This window comes from Lathamus discolor, chromosome 9, assembly GCF_037157495.1.
Source record: "Lathamus discolor isolate bLatDis1 chromosome 9, bLatDis1.hap1, whole genome shotgun sequence".
Lineage (NCBI taxonomy): Eukaryota > Metazoa > Chordata > Aves > Psittaciformes > Psittacidae > Lathamus > Lathamus discolor.
Genome location: NC_088892.1, coordinates 7,341,785 through 7,368,665, shown reverse-complemented (window position 1 = coordinate 7,368,665; position 26,881 = coordinate 7,341,785). Strand labels below are relative to the sequence as shown.

Sequence of the window (26,881 nt, the reverse complement as noted above, 5' to 3'; positions counted from 1 at the left end):
AAGGAGAGACGAGCTCCTGATGCAATGCAGAAGGATGGAAGCTGGATGTGGTGGCGGTGGGTGGAGGATAGTCCTTGTCCCTCCCAAGGCATAAAGGACTAAAGCAAATGAAGAAGCTGAGAGCATCTCAGTGCCCAAAGTGGTGCCAATGAGATCCCTGTGACAGGGACAGGCTCCCCTCCATTGCCTTGGGCACAGCTTTGGCTTCCATCAACCAGCGCCTTTGTTCCATGGGGGTTCTCGCACAGGGACAGCACCACAGCTTGTCTTTTAACTATTATTAGTAGTATCATTTCTCCCTTCTGGCAGCAGTTTAGGGGCATGGTGAGGCCTCCCAGGTGTTAGCACTGATCACAGGAGAGCTACTCTTTTCTGTCAATAAAAGCAGTTATGGGAGGGTTGAGGGTGGAAAACACCAGGGCTGATTATGCATAAGTGATGCTCCTGTGGCTGTGAGACACTGAAAACAAGGCTTTTATCAAGGGCTTTGTATTAATGATTTGTTTATGCTGGGTGCTTCAATTGCCATTAGATGAAAGCTGATGGATGCATTAGTTTTGTATAGCTCAGGCTTTCTTTTTTATTTTAAAGTGCATCTCAACCCTTTTTCAAGTTAGGGATGTTTACTGCAAATAGTCTTTAAAACCAGGACCCACCAGGAGATAACAGTGGTAAATAGAGATTCAAAGGGAATGAGAGTACAGCAACCAGCTGCTCTGGAGGACTTGGTGCAGTGCATGCAGGGACAGAGCTGCATCCCAGGCCTGAGAGTGGAAAACACCGTGTGAACATGTGGAGCTGCACAGAGCTTCATTTACAGGTAACACAGCAGTCGGTGTGACCTGAATACTGTGATCACCCCTGCACATCTGCGGAGGGTGCTGGGGTGTGTGATAACAGCGGGCTGCACACCCACAGAGACACCCAGAGAGGGATGGGTGAGTCCGTCAGCCCATCACAGCCCATCTCCATAAGCTCCAGGTAAATCAGTGCATAGATATATATGTACAGATGTACCTCCGTAGGTGTGTTTGTGCATGTGCCCAGTGGGAATCCCCACTCAGCCTCACTGCTGGCTGAGACCAAGGCTCTGCCAGGCTCCGGGGGCTGGCCCTAATGGGTGGAAAGCTGGAAAAGTGGGGAAAAAAGAGTATTTTAGATGAGAGCAAATCCCTGAGTTTTCCAGCAGAAAGGCCGCAAACTGGAAAAGACCAAACCAAGCAACAGCAACAAAAAAAAGAGTGTTTTCATTGTCATAACACAATAGTTAAGTGTTTATGTAGCTATTCATGCATTAACATTGCAAGAGCATGGATTAAAACAAGCTGATTCTAGATAATGGTTTACATTTGTACTTACAAAAGGCAACATTTACATGGATGTTTTATATCTCAAATGTGAACCACATGTCAATGTTTTAGGTTAATAGTTACAAATTACATATGGGTTTAGGTCTATATGTATGCGAATGGCTCCATTTAGCTGTTACTGTTAATTTATACGTGCGTACTCCCACATATATACACGTGTATGTGTGCCAGTGGGGGAGGCTGACCACCTGCAAGTGGTTACTGGGCATTTGGAGGGTGCTTTTTTGCTCCTCTCCCTGCGGGCTCTGGGCTGGGCTTGTTCTCTTTCATTGTCTTCTCCATCTGTTTTCTTTCTGCAGGACACTTAAATATTATAAGCCTTAAATAACAAATAAACCACCCAAACCCAGTCTGCAAACGCCTTTGAAGGAGGCACTGATGAGTGGCCGAAGTGTTTCTTTTTGATCATCTCTGCCTCTAAATGCAACTCCTTCCTAGAGCCATTGCTTTGCTGTCATTACTTAAAGCAATCAATCGTTTGGAAACGGTCCCTTCCCAGGGCTGTTCAGCTGCACCCATGCTCAGCAGGGATGGGAGGGCATCGACCTGGGGGGGCTTTGGGATCCTCTGCCCCGAATGGAGTGTTAGGCATCCATCTCCAGGTCCTGGGATGTGTCAAAGAAGGGAAAGAACCCGCTGGAGGGGGTGAGCGTTGGGGTGAGCTCGGGATACGCTCGTCTTCCTGCGGGTTGGGTCCCAGGGACTTTTCAAAATGCAGTATGGGAAACCGCTTACTACTGGCAGCAGGGCAAAGCCAGGCAGGAAAAATGCATCTGTGCTTAGATCTAAGGCAAACAGCACAGTGGAGGCATGGAAAAAGGAGGAGAGGGGGGAGTGCGAGGTATGCGCGGCTGGGAGGGAGCGGACAGACCAGGCTCCCTGTGGGACCCAGGAGCCAGACCGAGCCCACCTCACCTGTGCAGGAACAGAGCAGCACACTGGGCTGCAAGAAGCACTGATTGCGTTTGGAGCCGTTTGTTGTTCATGCTTTATCCCGGCCGAGGCTCCGGGGTGTGCTGCCTTTTGATGCTGGCACAAGAGCTGCACCACACAAGTCCCTCCCCATCTCCTGCAGCCCCACTGGATCCCGCACTGGGAGCACACACATGGGGGGCTTTTCCGGCAGGGTTGGGTAAGCAGCCCCTGCTGTGGCTGCGGGGTGCGAGGGGGCGGGTGTGTGTCCCCACTGTCCTCACCTGCTCCAGCTCCCGCTCTGGCACGCACCTCGGGTCAGGGTTGTGTGCTTATCATCTGGTGCTGCTCATCCCGAGCATTGGTCAGGCCGGACCAGCCCCGTGGCTGAAGCTGCATCACCCCCAGCAGCGCCTGCAGCCCTCCCACTCAGCCCCCAAGGGCCCCAGCCCACGGTCCCCAGGTCTCTTCTTCCGGACCTGCTTTGTGCCCTCGTGACCCAACCCTGAGGATCCCATGGTTTTCTTCTGCCTGTGTTCTTCCACCTGTGTTGATGTTTCACCAGTCCCACTCAAAACGAGCACAGTTCAAAAGCCTTTTCCTTATTCACCTTTACCTAGTTTGCCTTCAGTTTAATTCACCTCCTTTTTCCCTTCCCCTCTTCTGTCCTTCATCCCCTTCCATTATTTCCCACCCCCTGTCCTTCCTGGCCACCACACATGCAGGGAAGATGGACAAGCAGCACTGCCAACAGCAACCAGCTTTTAGGGCATTTTCCAGCCTCCCACAGTATTTCAGTTTATTCAGATGCATCTTTACAAATTAAAGCAAGAGGATGCCAAAGGTGCCAGCAGCAAAGACCGAGCCATTTCCAAGTTTATTTGGGATTTATTTAGCTTGTTTGGAAGTCAGAGATTAAACTGTTCCTCCCACTGCAGATCCTCCTGCCTTTCACCTGCCTGGCGCTGCTTCCCCTCAGCCAGCAGGGAGTGATGCTCAGTGCGGGCATGCAGCGATCCCACCTCCCTTCATGTCACAGAGCCCTGCACTGGGATCAGATGAACCCTCTCCTGAAATAGCTTCATTTCAAGAGCTTTCACACCCACAGCACCCTTCAGCACCAGGCAGCCTGTGGGCAAGGTCTTGGGCTGGGGTGGTGTCAGGGCTGTGAAGGGAAACGACCAGAGCAGGTATTAAAGCCAAGAAACCGAGCCAGGCACTTCTTCGCCTCATGGCTTTTCGTATGGGACCCATCACAATGAGCAAAGCTCCTGCTCCAGAGCAAAGAACCAACGGCCTCGAACCTGCAGCCTGGAGGAACCGCCTTCTGCAAATGCATCCGCAGACATCAAACCAGGGCAAACAATAACCCCTGCTGACAGCCAGGAGCCCGGCCGGTGTCCCTGCTGCTGCTGCTGCCACGGGAGAGCCCACCACAGCCCCTGTGCAGCTCCCATAATCCGACTCCCAAAGCTAGCACAAGGATGGCACCTCAGCCTTTTCCTCAAGACCCCAGGGTGCTGCTGGCGCAGGGTGCCAAAGCCAAGAAACCCTCAGCAAATATGGGAGGGCTCCTGGTTTATGAAGTGATCATTGTTGAGGGGACTTGCTGCCTGCATTTCCACATGCTTGGCTGAACAGGGGATTTATTCAGGGGAACAGTTGGAGCATGCAGCACCAGCATCTCATTAGCGTCACAGACAATGCCCCTCCAGTTCAAGACTAAAAAGTAGGTTTAATTTTCCCTATATAACTTCATTGTAAGGGCTTAGGGAGCCACAACAGAGCTGAATTTAAGTTCATTATATTAACAGCCCTGAAACAGGTTCAACTGCGCTTGAAGCAGCTGGGAAGGGCGAGTGAGCCTTTGCTTTCCTCCCCTCTTCTCCATTTCCAAGCACTGGATCCCACTTCTTCCAGAAGAGCCCTTTTGGAGGTGAGAGCCCCCGCATACCTGGATATTCCTGCACTCCCATCACTCCGGGACGGACAGGTTTGCCAAACACGACCTTTCTCCTCTCACCCAGCAGCAGGACCAGCAAAGGGCCAAACACATTCCCCTGTGAAGGTCTGGGTCTGCCACAGAAACGTGCCCTGAGGGGAGGACTAGTACAGTGTAAAAGGTTACAGGTCTAAGCACCGAAAGGGAGGAACAAGGTTATATAAAGTTTTACAGGCCAGGACAAAGACCTCAAATATATTAAAGAAAACAAACACAGGGATGAAGTCAGCCACACACGTGCTCCAGGGATCGTTTGGACTCTAAGCAATTTGAATCACAGAATCCCAGACTGGTTTGGGTTGGAAGGGACCTTAAAGCTGATCCGGTTCCAACCCCCTGCCACAGGCAGGGACACCTTCCACTAGAGCAGGGTGCTCCAAGCCCCGTCCAACCTGGCCTTGAACACTGCCAGGGATGGGGCAGCCACTGGGGTTCATCAACAGCTTTTAAGGAACAAAAACAGGGCTAGCCAAACCAAAGGGTCCCTAAAGGGAGATGTGGGGCTGGAGACAGCGACCTAGCAAAGAACTCCTGATACAGAGTTGCTTCATGGATGAAGGCACCAAAGTAAGAGTTGACACCAACACTGAAGACAGTTTCTGATGGAACTGCACACTTGCAGAGCAAGACAGACCACGGAGCTCAAGACAAAGCATATGGGAATAGGAGGGAAATAGAAACCACCCTTACCCAAGACCTCTCCCTGTGGGAAGAGGGAACTGGAGCTGAATCCTGACTCGGTGCAACCTTGGAGAAGCCCACGACTTTCCTCCTTACTCACCATAGAGCAACACTCACAGTGCTGTAGAGCATCATGGCACCCAAAACACCGGGTCTCCTGTTTCCAAGCTATCCATCACCTTCCTGCCCTGTCTTTTGTTTTACTGTCATCACGCCCCTCCCCGGGAGCTGAGGTGAGGGAAGCTGATGAAGATGCCTTCCCACACCCTAAAATATTCCCTTCCCACTCAAGTATTCGCACGTACATCAGCTACTGACTTCAGGATGGTTTTAGCTTCTCCTGAAAGCCGCTGAACACTGTAGTCTTAGGGAGACTCAGCCATGATCAGTGGGCCCTGGTACTGGTGGGCATCTGCAGGAGTCACAGCTATGACCTGAAAGACCACGTGCAGGTACTGCTTTGGTATCTCACATCATCCACTGACAGATTTACACTAGGCTGGGACAGTGAGATTTATTGCTTCAGTTTTATGTGGTAAGGAGCAATAAATCCTTCCAAGAAGTCAACTCTACCATTCTGGCTCCTTCCTTTCTGCCCAGCCTCAAGCGAAAAAGCCTATGGAGGAAATAGATTCCTACCACATCCATCATCGTTTACTCCAGCGCGTTCCCACCATAAGAAGGACAAACCCAAGGAGTGATGATCAAGCACAAAATGAACACTTCATGCATTTTATTGAGTCTATTTAAATTTGCATTATGACATCTTACATAGGGAACAAACCCCTCCTGAATGTTAGCTAGCAAATCTGGTCAAACTCTTGTCCCACGACCTCAGAGTACCATTTAGTATTAAACATGTCCAGTAGAAACAGATGTAAAGCACTGTACAAAAGAAAAAAAAGGGGACAATAAGGAAAAATAAAGAAACCTGTTACATTCTCAGTGGAATTCAGGGCTTCCCAACCAACAGCCTTCCTAACAGGTAGTGAAATGCAGGAAGGGGCCTCGGTATTTTAGCTTAAGGGAACAAAACCAGATGAAACAATCAAAACAAACTCAATGGCATGTTTTCCCATAAAAAAAAGAAGAGAAAAAGAGGTAACAACTTCTCTCAAAAGGAGGTTGGGAAGCCCTGGTATAACGGATGAAAACACAAGTTTTATGTACTTTGGGCAAGTTACCCTTGATTCTCTCTCTCCACCCTCCTCCTTCCCTCCCTAGCCAAACAAACAAAAAGCCCAGTGTATGTGAGGGTGGGAAATATGTCTGAATTTGTTATAAATTCCCCTAACGTGGCTCCAAGCCAAGCCGCATCCAAAGCACCTCCTCCTGGGAGAAGGCAGAGACGCAGGCAGGCATCGCCGGAACCACGGAACCTCACCAGCTCCACGCGTCCTACATACCCTTCCCCGAGCAAGGAGCAAGGATGATCAGTGAGAAAAACAAGACATCAGTTACATGAACACATATATTAATGGAAAGCATCTCAACGTAGCCGTAAGGCTGTCGCTAAGCCAACATGATGCTGTGTATCATAGAGTGATGATACATGATGATACATATCATGCTGGGAGATTCAGAAACTCCCTCATTGCACTGTTAAAAGGCAGACATCCACGGTCAGACTGTAACTGCGTTTCTTTTCCCATCTTCACATCAGACCCTCATCGTTAGGAGAGCACAGGGGAACCTCCCCTTTGTGTAGGCAATCATTTTGAGACAACCATGGACACAGATACACCAGGAAACACCCCTTGGACTTGCCCCATTTGCATAATCCAGCCAAGTGACAGGAAACTGGAGTGACAGCCATTGTGGTCCATTGTGCCCACTGTGGTGGGAAATCCATTCATCTGCAAGTGGGCACAATGGACAACTCCAGCTCCTTCAGCACTGCTGGGATATTCGCATCAGTGCAGCTGCTGCACCTGCACATCCAGCCGCCTTACAAAAGGTCATTTATTGAGCAATGTGCAGTACCTACACCAATCAAACCATTTCTAAATGAGATCAATTCACTGCCTACAACTTCTCTGCAAAAAATACCCCGACTTGTGCAAAGAGAAACGTAACAAACCCCAGGAGTAACTTCACAGTCTTTTAGTGGACAAAGCCCCACTTAAAAAGAATGCAAGCACTCAAAACTCTGTACTGGTTCATAATCTGGGTTAAGCTATCAAACATACTGTTAAATAACAAAACCACTGTGCGTTCTTCTCTGTTTTGGCCTTGTGACTTGCTGTGTATTAAGGTCCTGTTGGTACAAGGAGGAAAGGAATTAAGCTCTCACACCAGATAAGATATTCCCAGCAGGAGCGTGGATGGTTTAGCAGTGTGACAAAGCCACCACGATAACTACTGAGGCAAGCAATAACAAAGAACTCCCTTCGAAACTAAAGCCACAGCCTTCAGTGTGAAAGGAACCACGCTGCTCCGAGCAAGATTCCGTGCTCCGAGCAAGGAAGGCTGGGAGAAGCTCCCACACGGTGGCACTGCAAACCAGGCAGCAGAGGCAGCCAGGCAGCCGCTGCCTCTTCAGTCCCCATTTCTATACAACCAGGCCTTTGAACGTAACAAAATTAGCTGGTTTAACCCTTCTGTGGCTACAGGCAGGAGTTAACATGGCTGGATCCCTCCATGAAGGTGTAACCTAAGGGAAAGGTTAAAACTTAAACAGGGGAAGTAAGGGTGGTGAGGCACTGGAATGGGTTGCCCAAAGATGTGAATGCTCCAGCCCTGGTGGTGCTCAAGGCCAGGGTGGACAGAGCATTGGGTGGGATGGTTTAGTGTGAGGCGTCCCTGCCCGTGGCAGGGGGGTTGGAACTGGATGATCTTAAGGCCCTTTCCAACCCTAACTATTCTGATTCTATGATTAAGTGGCAAGTACGAATGCTCAATAGCAAAATGATCCATAAACTGTAAATTAGGCTAATTGTGAACCCTGCTATATGAAGACCATCCTTCGTATTTGGTTAGCAACCCAAGAGTTAATATCAGCTTTTTTCTAACTCCCATCTAACTTTAAAAGAATAGAAACTGAATTACCAGAGGCCAACAGATGACTCAGCTACAAAAAAAAGAGGTCTTTGCTGTATCAGCAATTTAATTCTGCCAACTCATCCAGACATCAGACAAGAACTCCCCCCCAGCACCTTCAGCACACTCAGCGTAGGCAAAGGCATAGAAAACATTGAGAACACTCAAGGTCTCCTGACCTGAGATTAAATTATTTGTTCTTGGTACCATTTGGGAAACCTCCAATATTTTATTAGTTGCTATTGTTACAGAAAGATAAAATGTTAAGGCATGCCACTATTAAGCTATAACAAAACTGTAAAGTTGATTCTACCAATGTGAACAGTTACTGGAAACTCAGACCGTTAAAAAGAAAGCTATGCTGAATGACAGGTATCACAGCCGTGCTTCACATCGATTTGCACTAGTGGGCTCCTTTCTTTCTGGTTACCAGCATTAGTCCTCAGAGATGTACATCAGGCTTTTGAGATCTAACATGGTATTCACATAAAGAGGATTTTTTTTTTCCTTCTAATTTCTATGCTCCGTAAGTCGGTAAAGCTACTGGAAACTGCAACTGATGGTGTATTTGCAACGTGAAAGCTACTACAAGAAATTCAGAAGTGTTATTTTGTTGAGGAAATTTTGGCATAGAGAGTCCAGCACCTGAAACAGCTCATTTCCAATTATACAGTGATGCATGTCAAGAGGGAAAAATGCAAACCTCACAAGCTTATTGATTCGTCTGTTCAAGAAGAATGCACTCAGGAAGCCCCACCAGGAGGAAAGCGAGCTCAAGAGCCAGTCAGGGTTTCCCACTGAACCAAGCACCACAAAACGCACATGTAGGAAAACTTTGGAATTTTGGGACATTGTGGAATCATTAACTAGCTGATGAGATGTTCAAACGGCTTCGAGCAGAGACTACAGTTTATGCAACCACCACTGTAAAACACCAAACAAGTGTTTTAATTAGGAAAAGAAAAAAATAGATAAGCCAGCTTTGGTTTTATCATGTGAGGAACAAGCAACGTCTCCCACAGAGCCAGCAAGAGCAGTTCATATCCCTCAGCAACTACTGCCCTGGAGTCCAAATACATATTGCTTACCCTGTCACATGTGAAAGCCAGGAAATAATCATTACAGAATAAAACAAAACCGATCACTGAGGGTGAAGGATCTTTTCCCTGACACAGATGAGCTGAGGCACATTCTCCAATTCTCCATTTCAATGTCTCACACAATTTTAGAAGTAAATTAATCCCATTTTAATCTGTCCAATAGGAGCATAAAGAGTTTGATATTCTTAGACCTGGCTACACAGGTAAGTGTAATCCCATAATCAATTATCATTTTCAATTTTAATCTAACTCTGATAATAGTTTCCAGTTAATACTTCAGTTATTTTCCTGTGGCACTCAAGTCACAGGCTACTAACACTGGCTATATCAGCATGTTCACTCAACAGATGCAGAGGTTGCCAATATAATCAAAAGTGTTTGGGAAGAAAAAAACCGAAACCTGTCAATACTTATTTGCTGAATAGTTACAAAGAGTTGCCTCAGAAATCGGAAGTAAAAGTTGATAGAAAATTAAGCATAAACCTCATTGAATGAAGGGGTACACACTGGTTCATATTATCACGTATTAGCAACCATACCAAGAAATAACCAGCCACTAGAATAGTCTCCTTTTTGGTGGCATTACCAAGCCAAAACACTGCAATTATAACATTTAATTTCCATTTTTTTAATGCAATTAAGATGTCTAATTCAACTGGGTTTATACTACAGTAGCTGTTCACATAAATAGTACAGATATGCACTGCTCTTGACAGGTACACAGTTACAAAAGCAGCTCTCTTGTATTTAGTTTGCTCTCTGTGTGGTGGGTTTTGTATGAAAAGCATTCTTGATTTCTAAGCATGGTACAATTTTAATTCTTAATGCGTTAGTACAACAGTGCATTGGAAAAGTACTGAGCTTCTACAAAAAAGCTTTACAATTTTAAAACAGATTTTTTTTTTCTTCTTTATTTAAACAAGCATAGGCAATTCTTATATTTCCACAACAAGATAAATATCCCAGTTAAGCTAACAGCTCATCCTACAGCGTGTCATAGTGATGGGGAAAGGGCTAACTAACATTAGTGTTATTTACACAGACATGTCCAATATCAACCCAGGATGAAACTTAAAAGTAGGTTCAAGTGTGCAATTAAGTTCACATTCTTTCAGATAGTTGGATTTCTTGCAAAAACTCCTCCTTCACTCAAGTACATTTAGCTGGGATAACTTCTCAAAGAACTCCTCATAAGCACAATCTTGAGGACGTAACATTTATTGGACTGGGATGGCAGGGGCTGGGTGGGAGAAAGAACTTAATACTCTTCACAAAGAAAAAAAAAGTATGTTTAAGTGAGTAGATGTCTTTGGACAAGTGAAATTTAACACCCAAACTGACTAAATCTCGAAAACTCTAATTAAAGAAACTTTCCAATTTTAAAAGCTTGAATCCAGAGAAAATGCTTTCATGAGGGAAGATTCACTCCAAGTCATTACTATACATTGAGGTACCACTCAAAAAGTGGCCATAAAGGAAGTGACTTCTTTGCCCATCACTATCACACTAGCTGCTTGGCCATAAATCCAGATCTCATTTAGACAACACTCTCTCTGTTACCAGAAGCTAAGACTGCTCTGCGACAAATGGGACAAGTGGAATTCTCTGATAACCAGCGATCGATGCAGTGGACATGATACTCATGCGAACAAGGCAGCTTCCGGAGCTTGTTGCCTTCCGTGTACTCGGTAATACACACACTACAGGTTTTCAGAGCATCGCTCTCACCAAAATTCCTCATTGCTAGGTTGTCAATTTGTTCTTTGGTGAGTCCTCTTGGTTGGTCATCATCATCTTCATTTAGTAGGAAAAACTGTGCTAGGCTAAGGAATGGTAGAGAACCACTTTCTTCAAATGTGACCGAACCCCTCGTATTCCGACCTTCCCGCCTGGCACCAGATGTTGAACCACCTTCATTGCCACCTTCATACACCTCCCCTGAGCTAACATCTGTACTTTCATTGCCCGAAGTACCGCCACCTCCATTCTGTGGCTCAGAAGCATCCACATTCTGATTTGGAGCTGGGCCACTAGGGTCTGCATCGCTATCACTATACATAAAGTAACTCAGCTCTCCGAAGCCCGTCATTATCTGCCTTAGCATAGTCTGAATAGCAACTGATGTAGTCTCGCTCAAGCCTGTATTTAAGATCCTACGGATTGGAATCCTAATGGTACTGACATAAGTTCTCACTCCAGCCCTTTCTGAACGTGAAAACGTGCGCCTAAACCCTCCCCGTTCACTTTCGTAGGTGACAGTGTTGTTGGGTGTCTGGGACCTGGACCGAGTTCTGTTGGCTATGCTGTCTCTTTGCCGATACTCTCCTGGACGAACTCTTCTCACCTGAAGATCAAGCACTATGGTAGGAGGCCTCTGCCCAGGAGCTGCAGACTCACTGGTACCGTTAGTTTCTGAAGAGCCTGTTGCTTGAGGAACAGGTCTTGTTTCAGGGGTTGAAAACAGAACTGCATTTTCACTTGGCATCTCAGTCCCCACTGTATGCTGCCTTAAAGTCACATGCTGCCTAGTTCTAGAGCTTCCCTCGACTTCATTCACTGAGGAGTGGTCAAGTGTTTGAGATGATGTATTGTGATGAGACCTGCGAGGAGTCTCACTAACTGGATTAATAGGTGACCTACTTCTATCAGTCCTAGCCCGCGTTCTCCGCTGTTCTGGACTCCTACTTCTTGCTCTCCTCTGCCCTCTAGGAGGGGAAGCTTCCTCAGTTGTTAGCTCCTCTGAAGTGCTCCTTTCTGATCCAGGCTGCCTTACAGATGGTGATTCGGACCTTGGAATTTCAGAGTCACTTTGGCTGTTTTCCAAATCCTCCCCACTGGAAGGCTCTACAGATGGCTCATTCTCAGTTTCTGGATTTGTGTTCCCATTATTACGGTTGACATTTATTTCCAAACTGAATCTGAAGTCACCACTATTAGGGTTAGTCCGGCTCACTGCTCTCCAAGACTGGTTTCCTCGCTGCCCACTTCGTGTTGTGTTTCCAGTCTGTCGGACTGAATTAAGCCAGTCTATTATAGAATCTCCATTTGAAACATCTTCCGCGGAGTCTGCACCTGTGAAAAAGACAGGGAACTACCAACATTAGAGTACTGAGCTAATTTTGGAGCGATCTTTTCCAAGAACATAACTGCTTAGTTTAACAAGTGACAATTTAGAAGTGCTTAATCCTATCAAGTGCTATTGTGGCTTCACACGCAGCATTACAAAGAGCTCTTTTAAGGGAGCAGGAGTGGACATTTTTTCTAGTAAGTACAGATAGGCTGCAGCCATCACATAGCAAACAAGTCACCAAAATAACACACTGTCTATCATTAAATGAATGGAAAGTCACATTTCAGGTGTCTTAACACATCAATATTCTCTGTTTTCCTTTCCAAACAATTAGATGATCTATCGACCGCTAAATAGACTATTAAAGTTTATCTTGACCCTTCACTTCAAGAATAGCTTTATAGCAAATCTATCTCACCAAAGAATGAACCCCAGTGGTAAGCTCCAAGCATCCTCCACCAGTCTCTATAGAAGGGAGATAAAAGCAATGTACCATCTTTGGAAGGGAAGAATAGTGACTAAAAAGAGAAGGATTGCCAATGAGCATCCCAGAAGGGAGCACACAGGAAGACAACCTCTGAAAACAAGAAAGAAAAACTAAAACTAAAAGAAAACAAACCCAAACCTAAATCAAGCTTTATCTTGATACCAGTAACAGATGCATTATGAGTGAAATCTGTCCCAAACTGACCTCTGCAGCAGGTATCAGACATAACGTTCACTTAGGTTCAAGCCAAAGCTCACCTTGCACCTGCCTAGGCTTAACTTGTTCCACTCCTGCACTCAAGTTAAGGTCCGTATGGGGTGCTAAAGTTAAGAGTTTTCACAAATACTGTATATACCTCTATTCTCATCACTGTTTTGCTGTGGCGGACCTTCTTTAACTTGGTGTAGCCTTCTCAGCAACTCTTCTTCAGTAATTTCACCTTAGAAAATAAGCAAAATTTTCCAAAAATATTTCCAAATCATATGTATGGCAAGCATTATCAAAAGCTTCTAAAGAAGGTACAAGCCACTGCTTGTCTTTTTGTCTAATTAAATCCTGCCATAAGGAGACTGCCAAGCAGGTTGCTAAGGGGAAGTTCCAACACTTCAGCACGACTGTCCCAAGTAAGTTTTGCTGAAGTGGAAAGATCCAACAGTTTCAACCTATTCAAGACAGATGTGCTTTCTGGTTCTGTAACCTCTACAACCTGTTAGCAATTGTTGTCATGCTATACCAATTAAATGGCTGTCCAGAGTAAAATACTTAACACCTTCACAAGCATGAAAAAAGTTTAGGCTAGTTCAAACAATGTTTTAAATTAGAACTGGTTTGAATTGGGTATCATCCTATAAAGAGCCAATTTAAAGTATTAAGTCAATTGAAAACTGACATTAAAATGCCCATGCAGAATCTCACACCAGACTACTTACCCTAGTTACAAACTCTTAACTCACCAGCACAAAGCTTTTAAATAGATGCTTATGGGAGATTACTTTTCAATCAAAAATGGCTAAGGGTCCACAACTGGAACAACTCTGGGTGCTCCCACCAAGTTGTGTAAACACTAAGCTTTTCTATCTGATGAACCCACATCATCCTGACTACCTCTCGAATAGTCAGAGGACCACTCAAATTTGAATATGCACAAATCAGCAAGAAGCTACTTCCTGCCATGGAACACAACTGCAGCACACAAAATAAATGAGTGAAACAGTTTCAGGAAAACAGAAAATGACAAATCACCTACAAGCAACCCTTGCAAATGTAGACACACAAGCATTACCTACCTGGTGTTCCTAGCAAATTGTTGTCTCTCATAAGCCTGTAGTCCTCTTCACTCAGGTTGTTTACAAACTGATAGAAAGCTTCTTCTCGATCTAACCGATCCAGCTGCCTCTGACGTTGTGCTTCCGATTGATCGATATTCCCTTTATCACTGGAATCTGAGCTTTCCATCTTGATGAGTGGAAGAGTACCTAAAAAGGAGAAAACAAGCCCTTTATCCAGTGTAGTGAAATACTGGCATGGAATTTTGGCATATTTACTCCGTACTACAGTCTTCATTGTTATCCTTAACTGGGGGGAGAAGTAGGTTATTAATGAAGCTTCAGTTGTGATGCATAACTGCAAGGGATCAAAAGTGAAATCATTCTCCAAGCATAAACTTCTTAATGAATTACAAACAAAATCTATGCCCATCAATAAAGCAGGAAGTATGAACACATGGAATATCATCAGCCATAACCCTTAGTTCATCTCTACATTTACTCAGTTGACTTGGTGTCCATGACACTGCTTTTTAGTATACAATATTCCTAATACTGCACTTGCCTCCCAAAGCATGCCTTACAGTGCCATACCAATACAAGGCATAAGCCATCCTTGATCGTACCCTCTAAAAGAGCATGGGATTATACATTTATTGCTTCTTCCTACCTGCTACAACAAACACCCTCTTCACCATCCAAGTGAATTTCAACAGAATGAAGGGGTTTATGAAGAATTCAAATACAGAAGATGAAGATGCTAGGAAACATCATGTGTCCTATTCATTTCCTCAAAAAGGAAAAGGGTTTGTAAAACCAACTTTATAGTTTTAAGTCAGGAGAAGAATTTGCTTGCAAGTTTCAGCATTTACTGAATTATTAATATTGTTAACTAAAATTTCCAGGACAAAACTCCACAGCTTATACCAGATATAATTCCTCATATAAACAGCTGTCTTCTGTATTCCATATTTTTAATTATAACCTTATCCTCCTTGGTTTTCATTTGCATGAGATACTTGACAATGTCTCCAAAAACTTATTGATGAATGCCATGTCGATATTTGATAAATATTCTAACAAAAGACATGCAAAGCAGAAGACATTCTGGCACTAGTTGCACTATGTAAATATATCAAATGAAGTTAAAATAATAACTAGTTTCCTTAATCACTATGCCTCGCTATTCACAACATCAAGAATTTTCCCCTACAACTGGTAGAATCTAGTTACTCAGAGAGGTGATTAGCAAGCTAATCCTCTGCATGCTAAAAAGCTCTGCAATAATATTCCCCATCAGAAAACATTCCTTTCATTTAAACCATACTTCATGTGACACAAAAATACTGGAAGAATAAAGCTTTTCTGTTTCTCACTGGAACATTTCCAACACTTCGACATCTGTCTAGTGCAAAAAGCATCTTTTTTGGGTTTGTCAGCACAGCTGTCAAGTCAAGACTGCCCACAATTTATATTAGTGCTTCTCCACAGAAGAGCAGCACCACACGCTCTCCAGGGGCACTTTATTTCAGCTGCTATTTAGAAAATTAAAGTGCACTGAAAACCTCAGTGTGTAACAGTACAAGAATTCCAGAGGATGGGGCATCTCATTATTACTGACGTGTAAATTATAAAATAGCTGCTCCAACCCTCTAGGTCTTCAATTCTGACACAGTAGAACTCACTTTTAAGTTAGTCACACTACAGCATAAGTGACCTGTTGACACTAAGTAATACAGTTTGCAAGGCTACCGGTGTTATTTGGTTATGCGAATTTCTGTCATTTTACCAATTAAGCTTATTTCTGACCTTTTTATCAGTAAGCAGCAGTAATCTCTAGGGTTGCTACTGTTTAAACTGGAAGCCTATCAGCTTTCTCTGCATTTCTAAATCTCTAGTGCAATCTGAAGATGTCATGGCCTGTCTGAAGACTCGCATGTGACATGCTGTCAAATACACTGATAAATGAACCCTCTCACAGTGGAAGTTGTGCAATGGTTTCAGCAGGTATGTTCAGCGGTGACTGGGCTCAGTGATGAAATCTGTACGCCCTTCAAACCTCAGACATATTTCTAATGAGAACATAGCTTGGCCTGAAACTCAAACAACTTTTTACAAGCTTTCTGTAACAGAATTATGATTCCAAGTAACTTCATTTAAAGACATAGTAATTCCGAGAAGACACCAGAAACACAAAGACAGCTGCTTTTAAAGGAAACAGCTGAATAAAGCCATAAGTAGGATGAGGCTCTCATCCAAACTGAAGCCTTGAAAGATATACAAGTTCTCCAGGGATACACATCAAAACTAACCAGCATTCCCTTTCTTAGGACAACAATAAAAAAAGCTGACAGTAAGATTAAGAAAATAAGGAATGTATTAAGATGCTAAGGGATGGAAGCAGCATAAAGTTGTGTAAAGTATTTTCCCGAGTGACTGCCACCTTGGTATTTACTGACTTGAAAACACATAGAATGTCTTCATAAAGATGGCAGTATTAACATATTTGTAAGCATTAGACTAATTCTACAACAGCTTTTAAGAAAGAAAACCACACTATGCACACAAAGCATGACATTTGTTTACTGCTTATGCTTTGAAATTTTCCATTTAACTGCAAATTCCAGTGCTTGCAGGCACCTTAACTATGTAATGCCTACTGGATTCAAATACATTTGCCTGTTCCATTTCAGAAAATTAAGGGCACCATTCCTGGTCATGGAAAATAGGAGTTTCTAAAGAAAATTCAGAAAAGTGAAGTATGTGTGCATGGGGAAATAAATATCTTCTTTACCCTCAGAGTGATATACACTTTAATAGGTGATGCTTTAGGAAATGCTCAGAGTATGTCAGTCTTACTGATTTATAAGTTTGCTCCTCTTCTCTCCTCCATCATCTCAGTTCTTTCACCCTGAACCATAAAATCAGCTCTTGGTCAAGACTGAAAAGATGCTATCGCTAAGAAAAAAGCTGCACAAGTAGGATCTTGGATTAAGAATTTAATTTACATTAGGACTATTTTTACTAGTGACAAACTTGCTGTGTTTTCCTTTTGCAAGCTTCTGTAATAGATTACACTCCCCCACCATACCCCAACTCCATGCCATTTAGTTTCAATGTCCTAGGAATGCAATGAATCTATATGGGATATTTACACAATGGAAATACAGAAACACATATACGTGCATCAGCACCTTCTCCCTAACTTACTATTGACAGCACTCTACCCCAAGGCTTCTGCTACTTTCTGTCTTTTCACTGTCCACTCAGCTCATTGTCCACATTGTCCTTTTTAAGCTTCACCCCTCACACCACTGCAGAGCTCTACTCTACCAGACTGAACTTACTCGAATATTTAGACTACTACTGCCTCAGCATGACTCCATAGATCCCATCTGCCTGTAGCACAGGATCTCCATGGTGGCAGTTTCTGTATCACCTCCTTCCTATTTCAGCATGGTACAGTACTGCGAAATAACATGTCCCTCACTCAGGAGTCTGCTCTCAGCTCGTACACGGCAGAAAATTTAGACCGTCTTAAGGAAGCCAACTACAGTAACACACGGAAACCCAACAGGTATACTATTACCTTACAACAAAGCAACCAACATTTGGTTACCTAATAAGCAGGTACGCTTCAACTCTGTTTCTCCTAGGGGTTTAGTTCAACTCAGAAGAAGACTTTGTTCTTAGCCAAGTTAAAAGATTCACAATTTCCTTCTTTACTGTCCTTCCTTGTCAGCAGTGAGTTGACAAAGGGTGGGGAAGGTCATGTCTATGAGCAGGAAGTCCAGATCTGCTGATTACTGCCAACTTCAGCTGGGATATCAGGTGATGAAAACCTCTTTATGGAAAAAACGGGAAATTGCCTAAAGGTTGTACAAAACAAGTGAATCACAACTAGAATAAATAATTTTCTTCTATAAAATAAAAAGGAGAGGGGGGAATATTCTTCACCAGCTGAATATCCAGACACATTAACTACAGTGAATTCTTAACTGGTGTTCCCATCCTTCCACAAGTCAGCAAAGTATCTTCCCTGCAGTTATGCATTAACAATCTCTGAGACTTCAGAGCACAAATGACCAGATGTTTCTCCACTGCTGCTAGAGACTGCAGGAGCTAAACCAGTAAGCCCACAAAACATACTGTTTGTTACATTCTTTTATTCAAAAGGAAGTAATATTATGTTCATTTGGAGAGGAAAAATTTAAGAGTACTAGATACTCCTTCAATAAAATACTACTTATTCCTTCAATAAAGTACCAGATACTCCTTCAATAAAGCACAAGAAATATTTTATATTTTCCCTTATGCCAAGTCATGTGTAAATTAAATCCAACCCATCGGGAATTTACTACGGCTTAAAACCAACCTAGTGGGACAGCAAACAGTGGTAACTTAAGTTATCCATTTAGCTTCAACAATCACACTGTATCTCCATACTGCAGAATTCTTCCCAGAAAAAGTACTAATGGACCATGAGGCACAGTGATAAATCACTAGCTCTTCCTCCTTCAAAAATGCGTAATATCTCCCGCTATCAGTTATCTCTATCAAACACCAAGACACTGCTTTAGCCTGCACTCCTGTTTTTTTGAATTAAAAACAAAAGTTACATGTAACATTAAAACTCTCATTAAACTAACTAGGTAACACTTACCAGATGTGTCAAACTCAAAAATCACTCATTTGCAGTGTTAAATGGAAAAGCAATACCTAAAAATTAGAAACTGCCATGAGATTTATGGGGCAAGACTCAAATCCTAACAGGATAAAGGCACTGAATTAAATGGCAGAAACAACTCAAACGCTCATGCGCTGTCTGTAACTTCCTCTACAACTCCCCATCTAGGTGTTACTGGTATTTCAACGTTACGTGAGAATTTGTAGCATGCTGTATGTTAGAAATGCTTCCTGAATCACCTCCTGTTTCAGCAACATAGTTACCTTTGCATAAACAAAAAAGATGAGGGCAATATGAGTGTTTCATAGATGTGCTCAGCAGAAGGCTAATTTCTCATTTATGATTCATAACCTCATCATAATTAGGTACTTCAACCGGTAGAGCACCTTGCTTACTTCCAGTCTGCCGAAATTATCAAACCCTTTGACTACAAGAAGTGACTCAGGAGTGGAATCCAGAAATACTTATTTTCTGGTTTGGGTTGTTGCAGATTAACTATTTTTTCCCCTTCCCTGCTTTCACTGAACATAACTCGAAGACATTTTAACTCTACAGCAGAGTACAACACAGCTGTCTGTTTGAAGCACTTTCCATGAACTCTGACTTCAGCAGTTCTAACATACCATCCTGTTTGGCAGGACCAGCCCCAGCACTCTCTCCAATTCCATTTCTCAAATGACATCAGAACAGCAGCCAGAACAGGCAGTTCTGTTACTCTGGGTTCTCTATGCTTAAACAGAACCAACTGCACATGCAGTGTTCATCAGAGCCACCCTACCTCACAACTACTAGGTTATCCTAGAAGAAATGCAAGTTGAAAAATAGTTTCCATACCAGTCAGCATCCAATTCCTCAATACTCAAAACTAGCAGAAAGACATTACAGAAACTACATTTTCATCTGAAATATTTCATCATTAAAGTCTGCAAGCTCAAAAGCAGGAGGAAAACCTGTCAGTGAATCCTGTCATTAAAGGAAAAAGACTCCATAAACCAGTGAAATGAAACAGTGAAGTGTTTGCATTATAAATGGAGCTTCATTATGTCAAGTTTGGTTTGTTGATTTTTAATTTCTATACAGGTGCACAAGTTTCCTTTTGTGAGCACAGCAAAGGCTTTGACAACACAGGTACAATTTACTCACCAGCATCTTCAAAACAGTAACAAGTAACAAACTTTTCTAGTTTTCAAAGCTACATCATGGATTTTGGATACACTCTTTCTTTCCCTGCTGTTCTTGCTTTGTATTGACACTCAGATGAACAGTATCTACGCTCTTAACTAGATTTCTACTATATTTTAAACACTCAAGAACTCACTATGTCCTCTTTGCCTCAAAAAATACCATGGAATATGCAGCACTTTTGAAAAGCTGGAAGGAAATTGTCTTCTATACAGTGTTCCATGTAAACTGCTATAGAATTTAAATGCCAGCTTAGCAAGGAGTGTTAAACATGGACTCAGCTATTTCACTACCCCAGTATGTTTCAAAGCGAAAGCCCTAAAACAAGATGTCGTTCTTAACATACATTTTAACAATAGAAAGCAGTTGAATACTTCTGCAGAACAGTTGCAGAAAATTCCACAGAATAAAAGAGGAAGGAAAACATTTCAAGGGAACCAACTGTTGAGATAAAGAGAAACACTCTTGGATGTACTATGAACTTCTGAGAAGCCAGAAAGTGAAGAAATCGGGAGTACAGAATCCCAGTACTCTCCAAAAGTCCTAGAGTATAGTATCTAAGGCACAGCAGGCAACTTACTGTATAAATTCCCAACTCAAAAAGACCTAGTTATAAACCAAAGAAAGCTTATTACAGTTTTCCAATTTTATCTTCTGTACAAAAGGGTAAAGCTTAGCAATCCCAGAACAGTGAGCCCATGTGGAATGAAGACGGAGCTCTGAAAATAAATGCACTAAGAACTGCCAAAATGCAGGGCTTCACATCAGCATCTGCACTTACTAAAGCAACACTTTTTCACATGTGAGTTGAAAATAAAATTAAGATACTACTACCTATTGCCTTTAAATTCAGATAATCCGCTTAGTGTGTACACAAGATGTAGCAAGTTTCCAGCACTGGAGTCTCACAAAATGATGCTCTTTTCCACCAGAAGTGAGCTTCCTGCTAGGTCAGCAAGCAGAAGGGCTGCTCTGAAGCTCAAAGGAAGAAGTAATGGAGCACACAAGTAACCAGTGTTGATACTGAAAGCCAGTGGTATAAACAAGATTGATACCAAAGGAAGTTGTACCCACAAAACTATACTTCTGGTTAGTGAAAGCACTGAGCCATCCGTAACTCACTGAGTTTCAATTAGAAAAGAAACCCCCACTTTTAAATTTACTGCCAAATCTCACCATCTCTACAACACTGCTGCTAATACAGCTGCTACTGAAAGCAAAAGGCTGATAAAACATTGATAATCGCTACAACCACAACCCACGCAGGAATTCCGATACACGGATTTTGGTTGTTGAGGTCTAGTGCCCAATAGAGGAGCAGAAAATCAAATTAATTCAAAGAAGTTTTTGCTTAAAGTATCTGAAGCTTAGAATTCCATTTCTGATGATGTACCAAGGCAGGCAAGCTCAAGCATTTTAACATGACTACGTGCGCACACATCTTGCATATTGAAATTGAGAGTACTCCAAGCAAAATGTTTTTAAGTTACTAAATTAAGAGAAAATGTGCGCTGACTTTTCCATATTCATTTATTGTTGGATGGTTTTATGAGACCATAGGACTCTGCAGACCTCTCTGAGTAAAAAGCTGAGCTTAAATATTGCACATCAGCAAAAAGTTAATAACACATACCTCGTTAATGTAAAGCTGAACAGTTTGACGGAGACACAGGCTTTTGCGCTTCTTATGATCTCAACTGCAGCCAGGAACCCATGCAAAAGCTAAGTCAAGTCTCTGCGATGCTTCTGGCTATACCTGCTCACCATCTGAAGCTTCTGACTAACTTCTGAAGCTGCTACACTGTTTAGAAGTATTGTTTGAGATGCACAAGGCCATCATAAAATTATCTTGAAGAAGGAAGCAGTCATGTTTGGATTTATCCCTTCCAAGGTTCATTTCTGCAAGCTCAAGAAATGGTAAGTACTCAAGGCTAAGATTAAATTAGAAAACCTTAGATAAACAGCCGATAATTTGGGTTTGGCGATTTCAAAGTTTTAATATATGGAAACTGAGTTCTCCACAAAAAAATTTAGAATAGTCCAATAATATATTAAGCTGTATTAAACTGGATTTAAGTGCAATCTTTAGACTGAAGTATATAAAGTTATAATGCTACGTTATGGCTGTAAAAAAAGTAGTACACCACCTCCACTGCAACTACAAGCATTCTACTAAGATTAAGGAATTTATTTTGCTATATTCCCATAGAGAAGAGAAATAAAGGAACAAGCTAGGCAGATACATTCATATATGGGTGTTCTGAAACCATTTCAAATTAAGAATCACACTCTGAATGCCCCTAAAAATATCAGTGCAAAACAAGGAGAGAAAGGAAAAAGACACGTAATGGAGATTCTAGAACTTGTAACACTGCTTTCCAGTACATTTGGGCATGTCTGTGAATTCAATAATAGGGAAAATAAATATGACACAAATGACAACCACTACACACTAGAAAAATGCTGGTGTGGTTATTTCAGTGACAAACATTCATGTAGTCAGAATTGCTGATGAAGAGAACACTGTAGTTGTTGAGCTTTAGTGGTCTAACATAACAAGAAACCCTTAATTTTATAACATATGGTGTGCTTGCTCTTGTTAGGAGCAGGCAAGCCATAATTCCAAGCTATAATTCCTTTAATTCCAAACTGGTAAACCTGTGGAGGGAATACAGTCTGCTTAACTGCTAGAGTTGACCACTACAACAAAACTAAGCTTCTGACCTCCAATTATGATAATTAAGTGCACAAGAAACAGCCAACCGTTTAGTTAAAGAAAAAAGTAGAAAGAAAAGGCTTGACAAATCACTGCAATTGAAATTCAGGGACAAACTGGTGTCAGAGCTTCTTCAGCATTCTGACAACAATTTTCAAATTGAAACTAACCAGTTCTGTTCATATGAACAGGGAAAATAAACGAGCTGTGTGATGGTACTGCTGGGTACAACTGAGTCTGAATTCTAGCTTACAAGCTTCTCTGTATAAAGACTCTATCTTCTTGAAAAATGGTGAAACAAAAAAAACACAACCCTGTACCTTTTGCTGTGACACCTTTTGTCAGGCTCCTTCTACTACACACTAAAATAAAAACACATAACAAGACTTAATAGCAACATTATATATATATATACACACACACTAGTATATATAACCAGATATTGCTCATCTACTAAAGTAGATCACTGAAGATAGAATAGTATGTACATCTAGCTGGACCTGACAATGATTTTGAAAAAACAGTAAACAGAAACCTTAACTGTCAACAAACAGTATTAAAAAGGGAAGGAACAACTTGCACAGGAAACTAAGATGACAGAGCAAAGATGACGTGATTAACTGGAGAGAAACTCACAGGGCAGGAATAGCAAACATCACGGGTTTTAACAGGTTCCAAGGTGATCACGACCCTTGCAACACAACATGCTAAGGCTTCCTCTTGCCTGTGTCCCACACGAAGACTTCTCGTCTCAACTCAAGGGAAGAATAGCCTGAAAACACCACCCTGAAGAGCTACAACTCCTTAAGTAGGCACTAAGTCGTATAGAGAGGCCCAAAACAGCGCCTATAATTCCCCGAAGCAAAGCCCCTTCCGAAAAGGGGCTAATTTCAGTTCCTCCTCCAGCCCAGCCAGATGCCTAGAGAGTGAGGGGCCCAGCAGCCCTCTCGGAGGGGGAGCGCAAACCCTCCTCCAGCTCCAAATGGAGGCACAGGTTCGCCGCGCTCCGGCCGGAGGCCCTGCCACACACCCCGGGAGAACGGGAAAAAGCGCCCAGGGTGACAAAGCCCGGCACATCCGGGGGATACGGGGCCGAGGATCCCCGCAGTGCCCCGGGCACACCCGCGCCCAGGCCGCCATCACCGCCGCCAGCTCCATCACGGCACCCGCTCCGCCTCTGCCGCGGGGCGGCTTCGGCCTCCCGAGCCCAGCGGAGCCAGGAACCGCCCTGCGCTGCCCGGGACCCCACAGCCCGCACGGCGAGGACCCAGAGCAAGGGCAGAGGGGCCCCACAAGCCCCGGCCCCCCCCCCCCCCCCCGGCTCCGGGCGGGGGCCGCAGCCGCCGCCGCCTCCCTTGGGCCTGGGCCTCTCCCTCCTCCGGGCCATTTTGAGAGTTCGCCTTGGGCCTCACTACTCACCGCCCGCCGTCGCCGCCCGCCGCCGCCTCCCCAGCGCTCGTTCCGCTGCTCTCCCCGCTCCTCAGCGGGCTCAGTCCCAGCTCGCCCCGTTCCGTCCGTCCCCGAACAGCCGCAACGTCGCCCTCCCTTCCCTCTCAGGCGGCCATTTTCTGCTCCATTGTTACCAAGGAACGGGGGCCCGGAAGCGGCCGCCGGCAAAACGGAAGTGAAGGCATACACGCGTCTGCGCAGGCGTCACCGCCCCCTGCGGGATGGGCGGGGCGGGGCGGGGCGGGCGGGGGCAGGCAGGAGGAGGAGCCGTGCGGCCTAGCGGGAGGAGCGCCGGGGATGCCGCGGCTACAGCAGCCTCGGGCTGCCGCCATTTTGGCGAGGGGCGCAGGCCGAGGGCTGCGGGGAGTGCGTGATGGGGGCCTCCGCAGCCTCCCGCGGCCCCGGGGTGGTGCGGAGCGTCCCGGCGCCCGGCGGGGCCCGCCGGGGGGGCCTGGTTTGGCAGAGCAGCATGGCCTGGCGGTATCAGGGCCATTTCATGTCACCTCAGTGTGTGGTGGGCAGAGCGGCCAGCGCCCAGGGCCGGGGCGGGCAGCGCTTATAAAGGGCGAGCTGAAGAGTGGCAATGAGTTGGTGGGGACACTTTCCTTGCCCTGTACCCATGAGGTGGTGGTCTCTGCTGCTCAGGTGTGTGTTGTGTATTAAAGCCAGCTGCACGCTGTATAAAGGCCAAGATCCTCCTGTTTTCCATAAGGCACTGAAGTAACACTGGACTACACGTGTTCTGTAAGGCTGGTTCTTAAACTTCCCTGCAGTTCCTCTTAGCACTGAAACTACAAATGGCATCTCTGATACCTCCAGGGACAGGACATCTCCTTAATGGCTTCCCGGCAGAGAAAAGAGGTCAGGAAGTGGAAACACACAGTGGGAAGACAACTGGCTGAAAGTAAATAGAAGCAGGAGAGAAAAAACCCTACAGTCTCAGCTTTGAACCCAAGGGGGCTTGTGCCGTACTGGGTAGCAGTGCTAGTGTGAGGAGAGGGGAAGGTTGCAGCTCTCCAGACTTGCCTCCTATAGAGGATGGAAGGGATTCCCACAGAGTTCTGAGAGATCCCATTTTAAGGGTTTATTTTCCAAGGAAAATTGAGGCCATTCCATCTTGTCTCATATCGCAATACCTGGGAGAAGGGACCAACACCCACCACACTACAACCTGCTTTAGGCAGGTGTAGAGAGCAGTAAGGTCTCCCTTGAGCCCCTTCTCCAGCTGAACACCCCAGTTCCCTCAGCCCCTTGGTTTTCCAGACCCTTCACCAGCTTCATTGGTCTTCTTTGGATATGCTCCAGCACCTCGGTCATAGCATCATAGTGTTAGTGTTAGTGTTGGGAAGGACCTTAACATCATCTAGTTCAACCCCCTGCCATGAGCACTAAACCATGTCACCCAAAGCTTTGTCCAACCTGGCCTTGAATACTGCCAGGGATGGGACATTCACAACTTCATTGGGCAACCCGTTCCAGCACCTCAGTCTTATCTATCTAAACCTGCATTTCTAATGTTAATCTCATGGAGGACCCTAAGCTGTGTTTGATGAAAGACGCAGTAGAATTAATCACCTCATTGCTAGCAAAACGTGTTCTGGAGGGGGCTGTTGAGAGGAGGATGGCAGCTAAACACAATAGGAAATGTGTAGGAATTTAGCACCCACAGAGGTGCCATTTGTGCCTTTTAAAACTCACAATTCCTTTTACACAGAAACAGGAAGATGATCTGGTGACCTCTTGTTTCGTTCTGTCAGCTGAAGTGTGGTTTTAAAGTAGGAGTAGGAGCTGTGTCTGAAGCCATGTGGATTCTCTGAGCAGGTTCTTGTGCCCTGGCTGGATTTGGTTCTGGTCACAGCCATGTCACTGTTCCAGTGCTGTCTGTGCCAGGCAGCAGCAGCACAAGAGCTGCCTACAAGATGTGCGGGCAGCCTCCCTGCCTGCTGGCTGCAGCACTGCTCGGGAGGTAGTAGAGGATCCGTTTTTGTCTCATTATTGAAACAGATGTCTTTGTGATAACACAGCTCTCCTGCTCAGAGTTAGAAACAGCTTTAAAGGTTTCCAAGTGACTTAGGAAGGTTATTTGCAATTAGTTATGGCTGATTTTCCCCTTTCCTTAAGAGCAGCTCTGTCTCACTTGGTCCATGTAGAAACAATGAACAGTTTGAGAGCTTCAGAACTGCTTCACATCAACAGTCACACATCAGGGTTTGAAAGCTCCAGAATGAACTAGGAAACAAATGCAAAAGTGGTGTAAAAATGAGGCAGAAGAACATGTGGGAAACCCACGTGTCTGAGTGACTGAACAAGCTCCATTTTGGCTTCTGCTGCTGACTTAAAGGCGAGATCCTTACTCTGTGCCTAGTGCTTACGCTATGTGTGCTGCATTCCAGTGCCACGGCACAGTTGGGCAGGTTCCTCTGCATCCCATGGGTCAGGCTGAGTGCAGAGCTGCAGTGAAAGGTGCATGTCCAGGAGCACAGCATCAGCTGAAGACACAACGTGTCTTTGTTCTTCAAGGCAGCCCAGAACTTCAGGCTATGAAAGAATAAACAAGCTAAAGCAGAGAGTGCAGCAGTTTATACAACCCTAGCATTAATACTTGACTTCATAATGATGGAGTGCTTTGTTACTGTACCTGATTCTATGTTCAAGCTGGAGCTGCCCAGAACCAACCTAAGGCAAGTATTTCCCCCTTTGGTCAAAAAGGTTTTTAAACACACCCTCATTCAACTCCACAATAATAAAACATAGGAAGAAACTCTTGCAATGTCATAGAGTCACATTTGTTTATTCTGAGTGGGTCAATCTGTTCTAGCATACTTCTGTCCAGAGTGTGTTGGTAGAACAGAATGAAAATCTGTCATTAAAAAGGGAATTCCTGGGTGATAAATTTGGCACCTTTCAAGAGAGGGCAAAAG

General features: G+C 44.3%; 1 protein-coding gene across 2 annotated transcripts; it reads right to left on the bottom strand.

The window, feature by feature from the left end:
- Positions 1 to 5,683: 5,683 nt before the first annotated feature.
- RLIM (ring finger protein, LIM domain interacting) lies at positions 5,684 to 24,131 on the bottom strand. Of its 2 annotated transcripts, none has more exons than XM_065689783.1 (4): positions 23,931 to 24,131; positions 13,948 to 14,136; positions 13,017 to 13,100; positions 5,684 to 12,176 (listed from the first exon to the last, which is right to left on the bottom strand). In XM_065689783.1, exons 2-4 carry the CDS (start codon positions 14,114 to 14,116, stop codon positions 10,642 to 10,644), a joined length of 1,788 nt encoding a protein of 595 aa, XP_065545855.1. In that variant the 5' UTR covers positions 14,117 to 14,136; positions 23,931 to 24,131; the 3' UTR covers positions 5,684 to 10,641. The 2 variants fall into 2 exon arrangements, with proteins under 2 accessions (XP_065545855.1, XP_065545856.1); XM_065689784.1 differs by lacking the exon at positions 23,931 to 24,131 and adding an exon at positions 23,148 to 23,166.
- Positions 24,132 to 26,881: the final 2,750 nt, after the last annotated feature.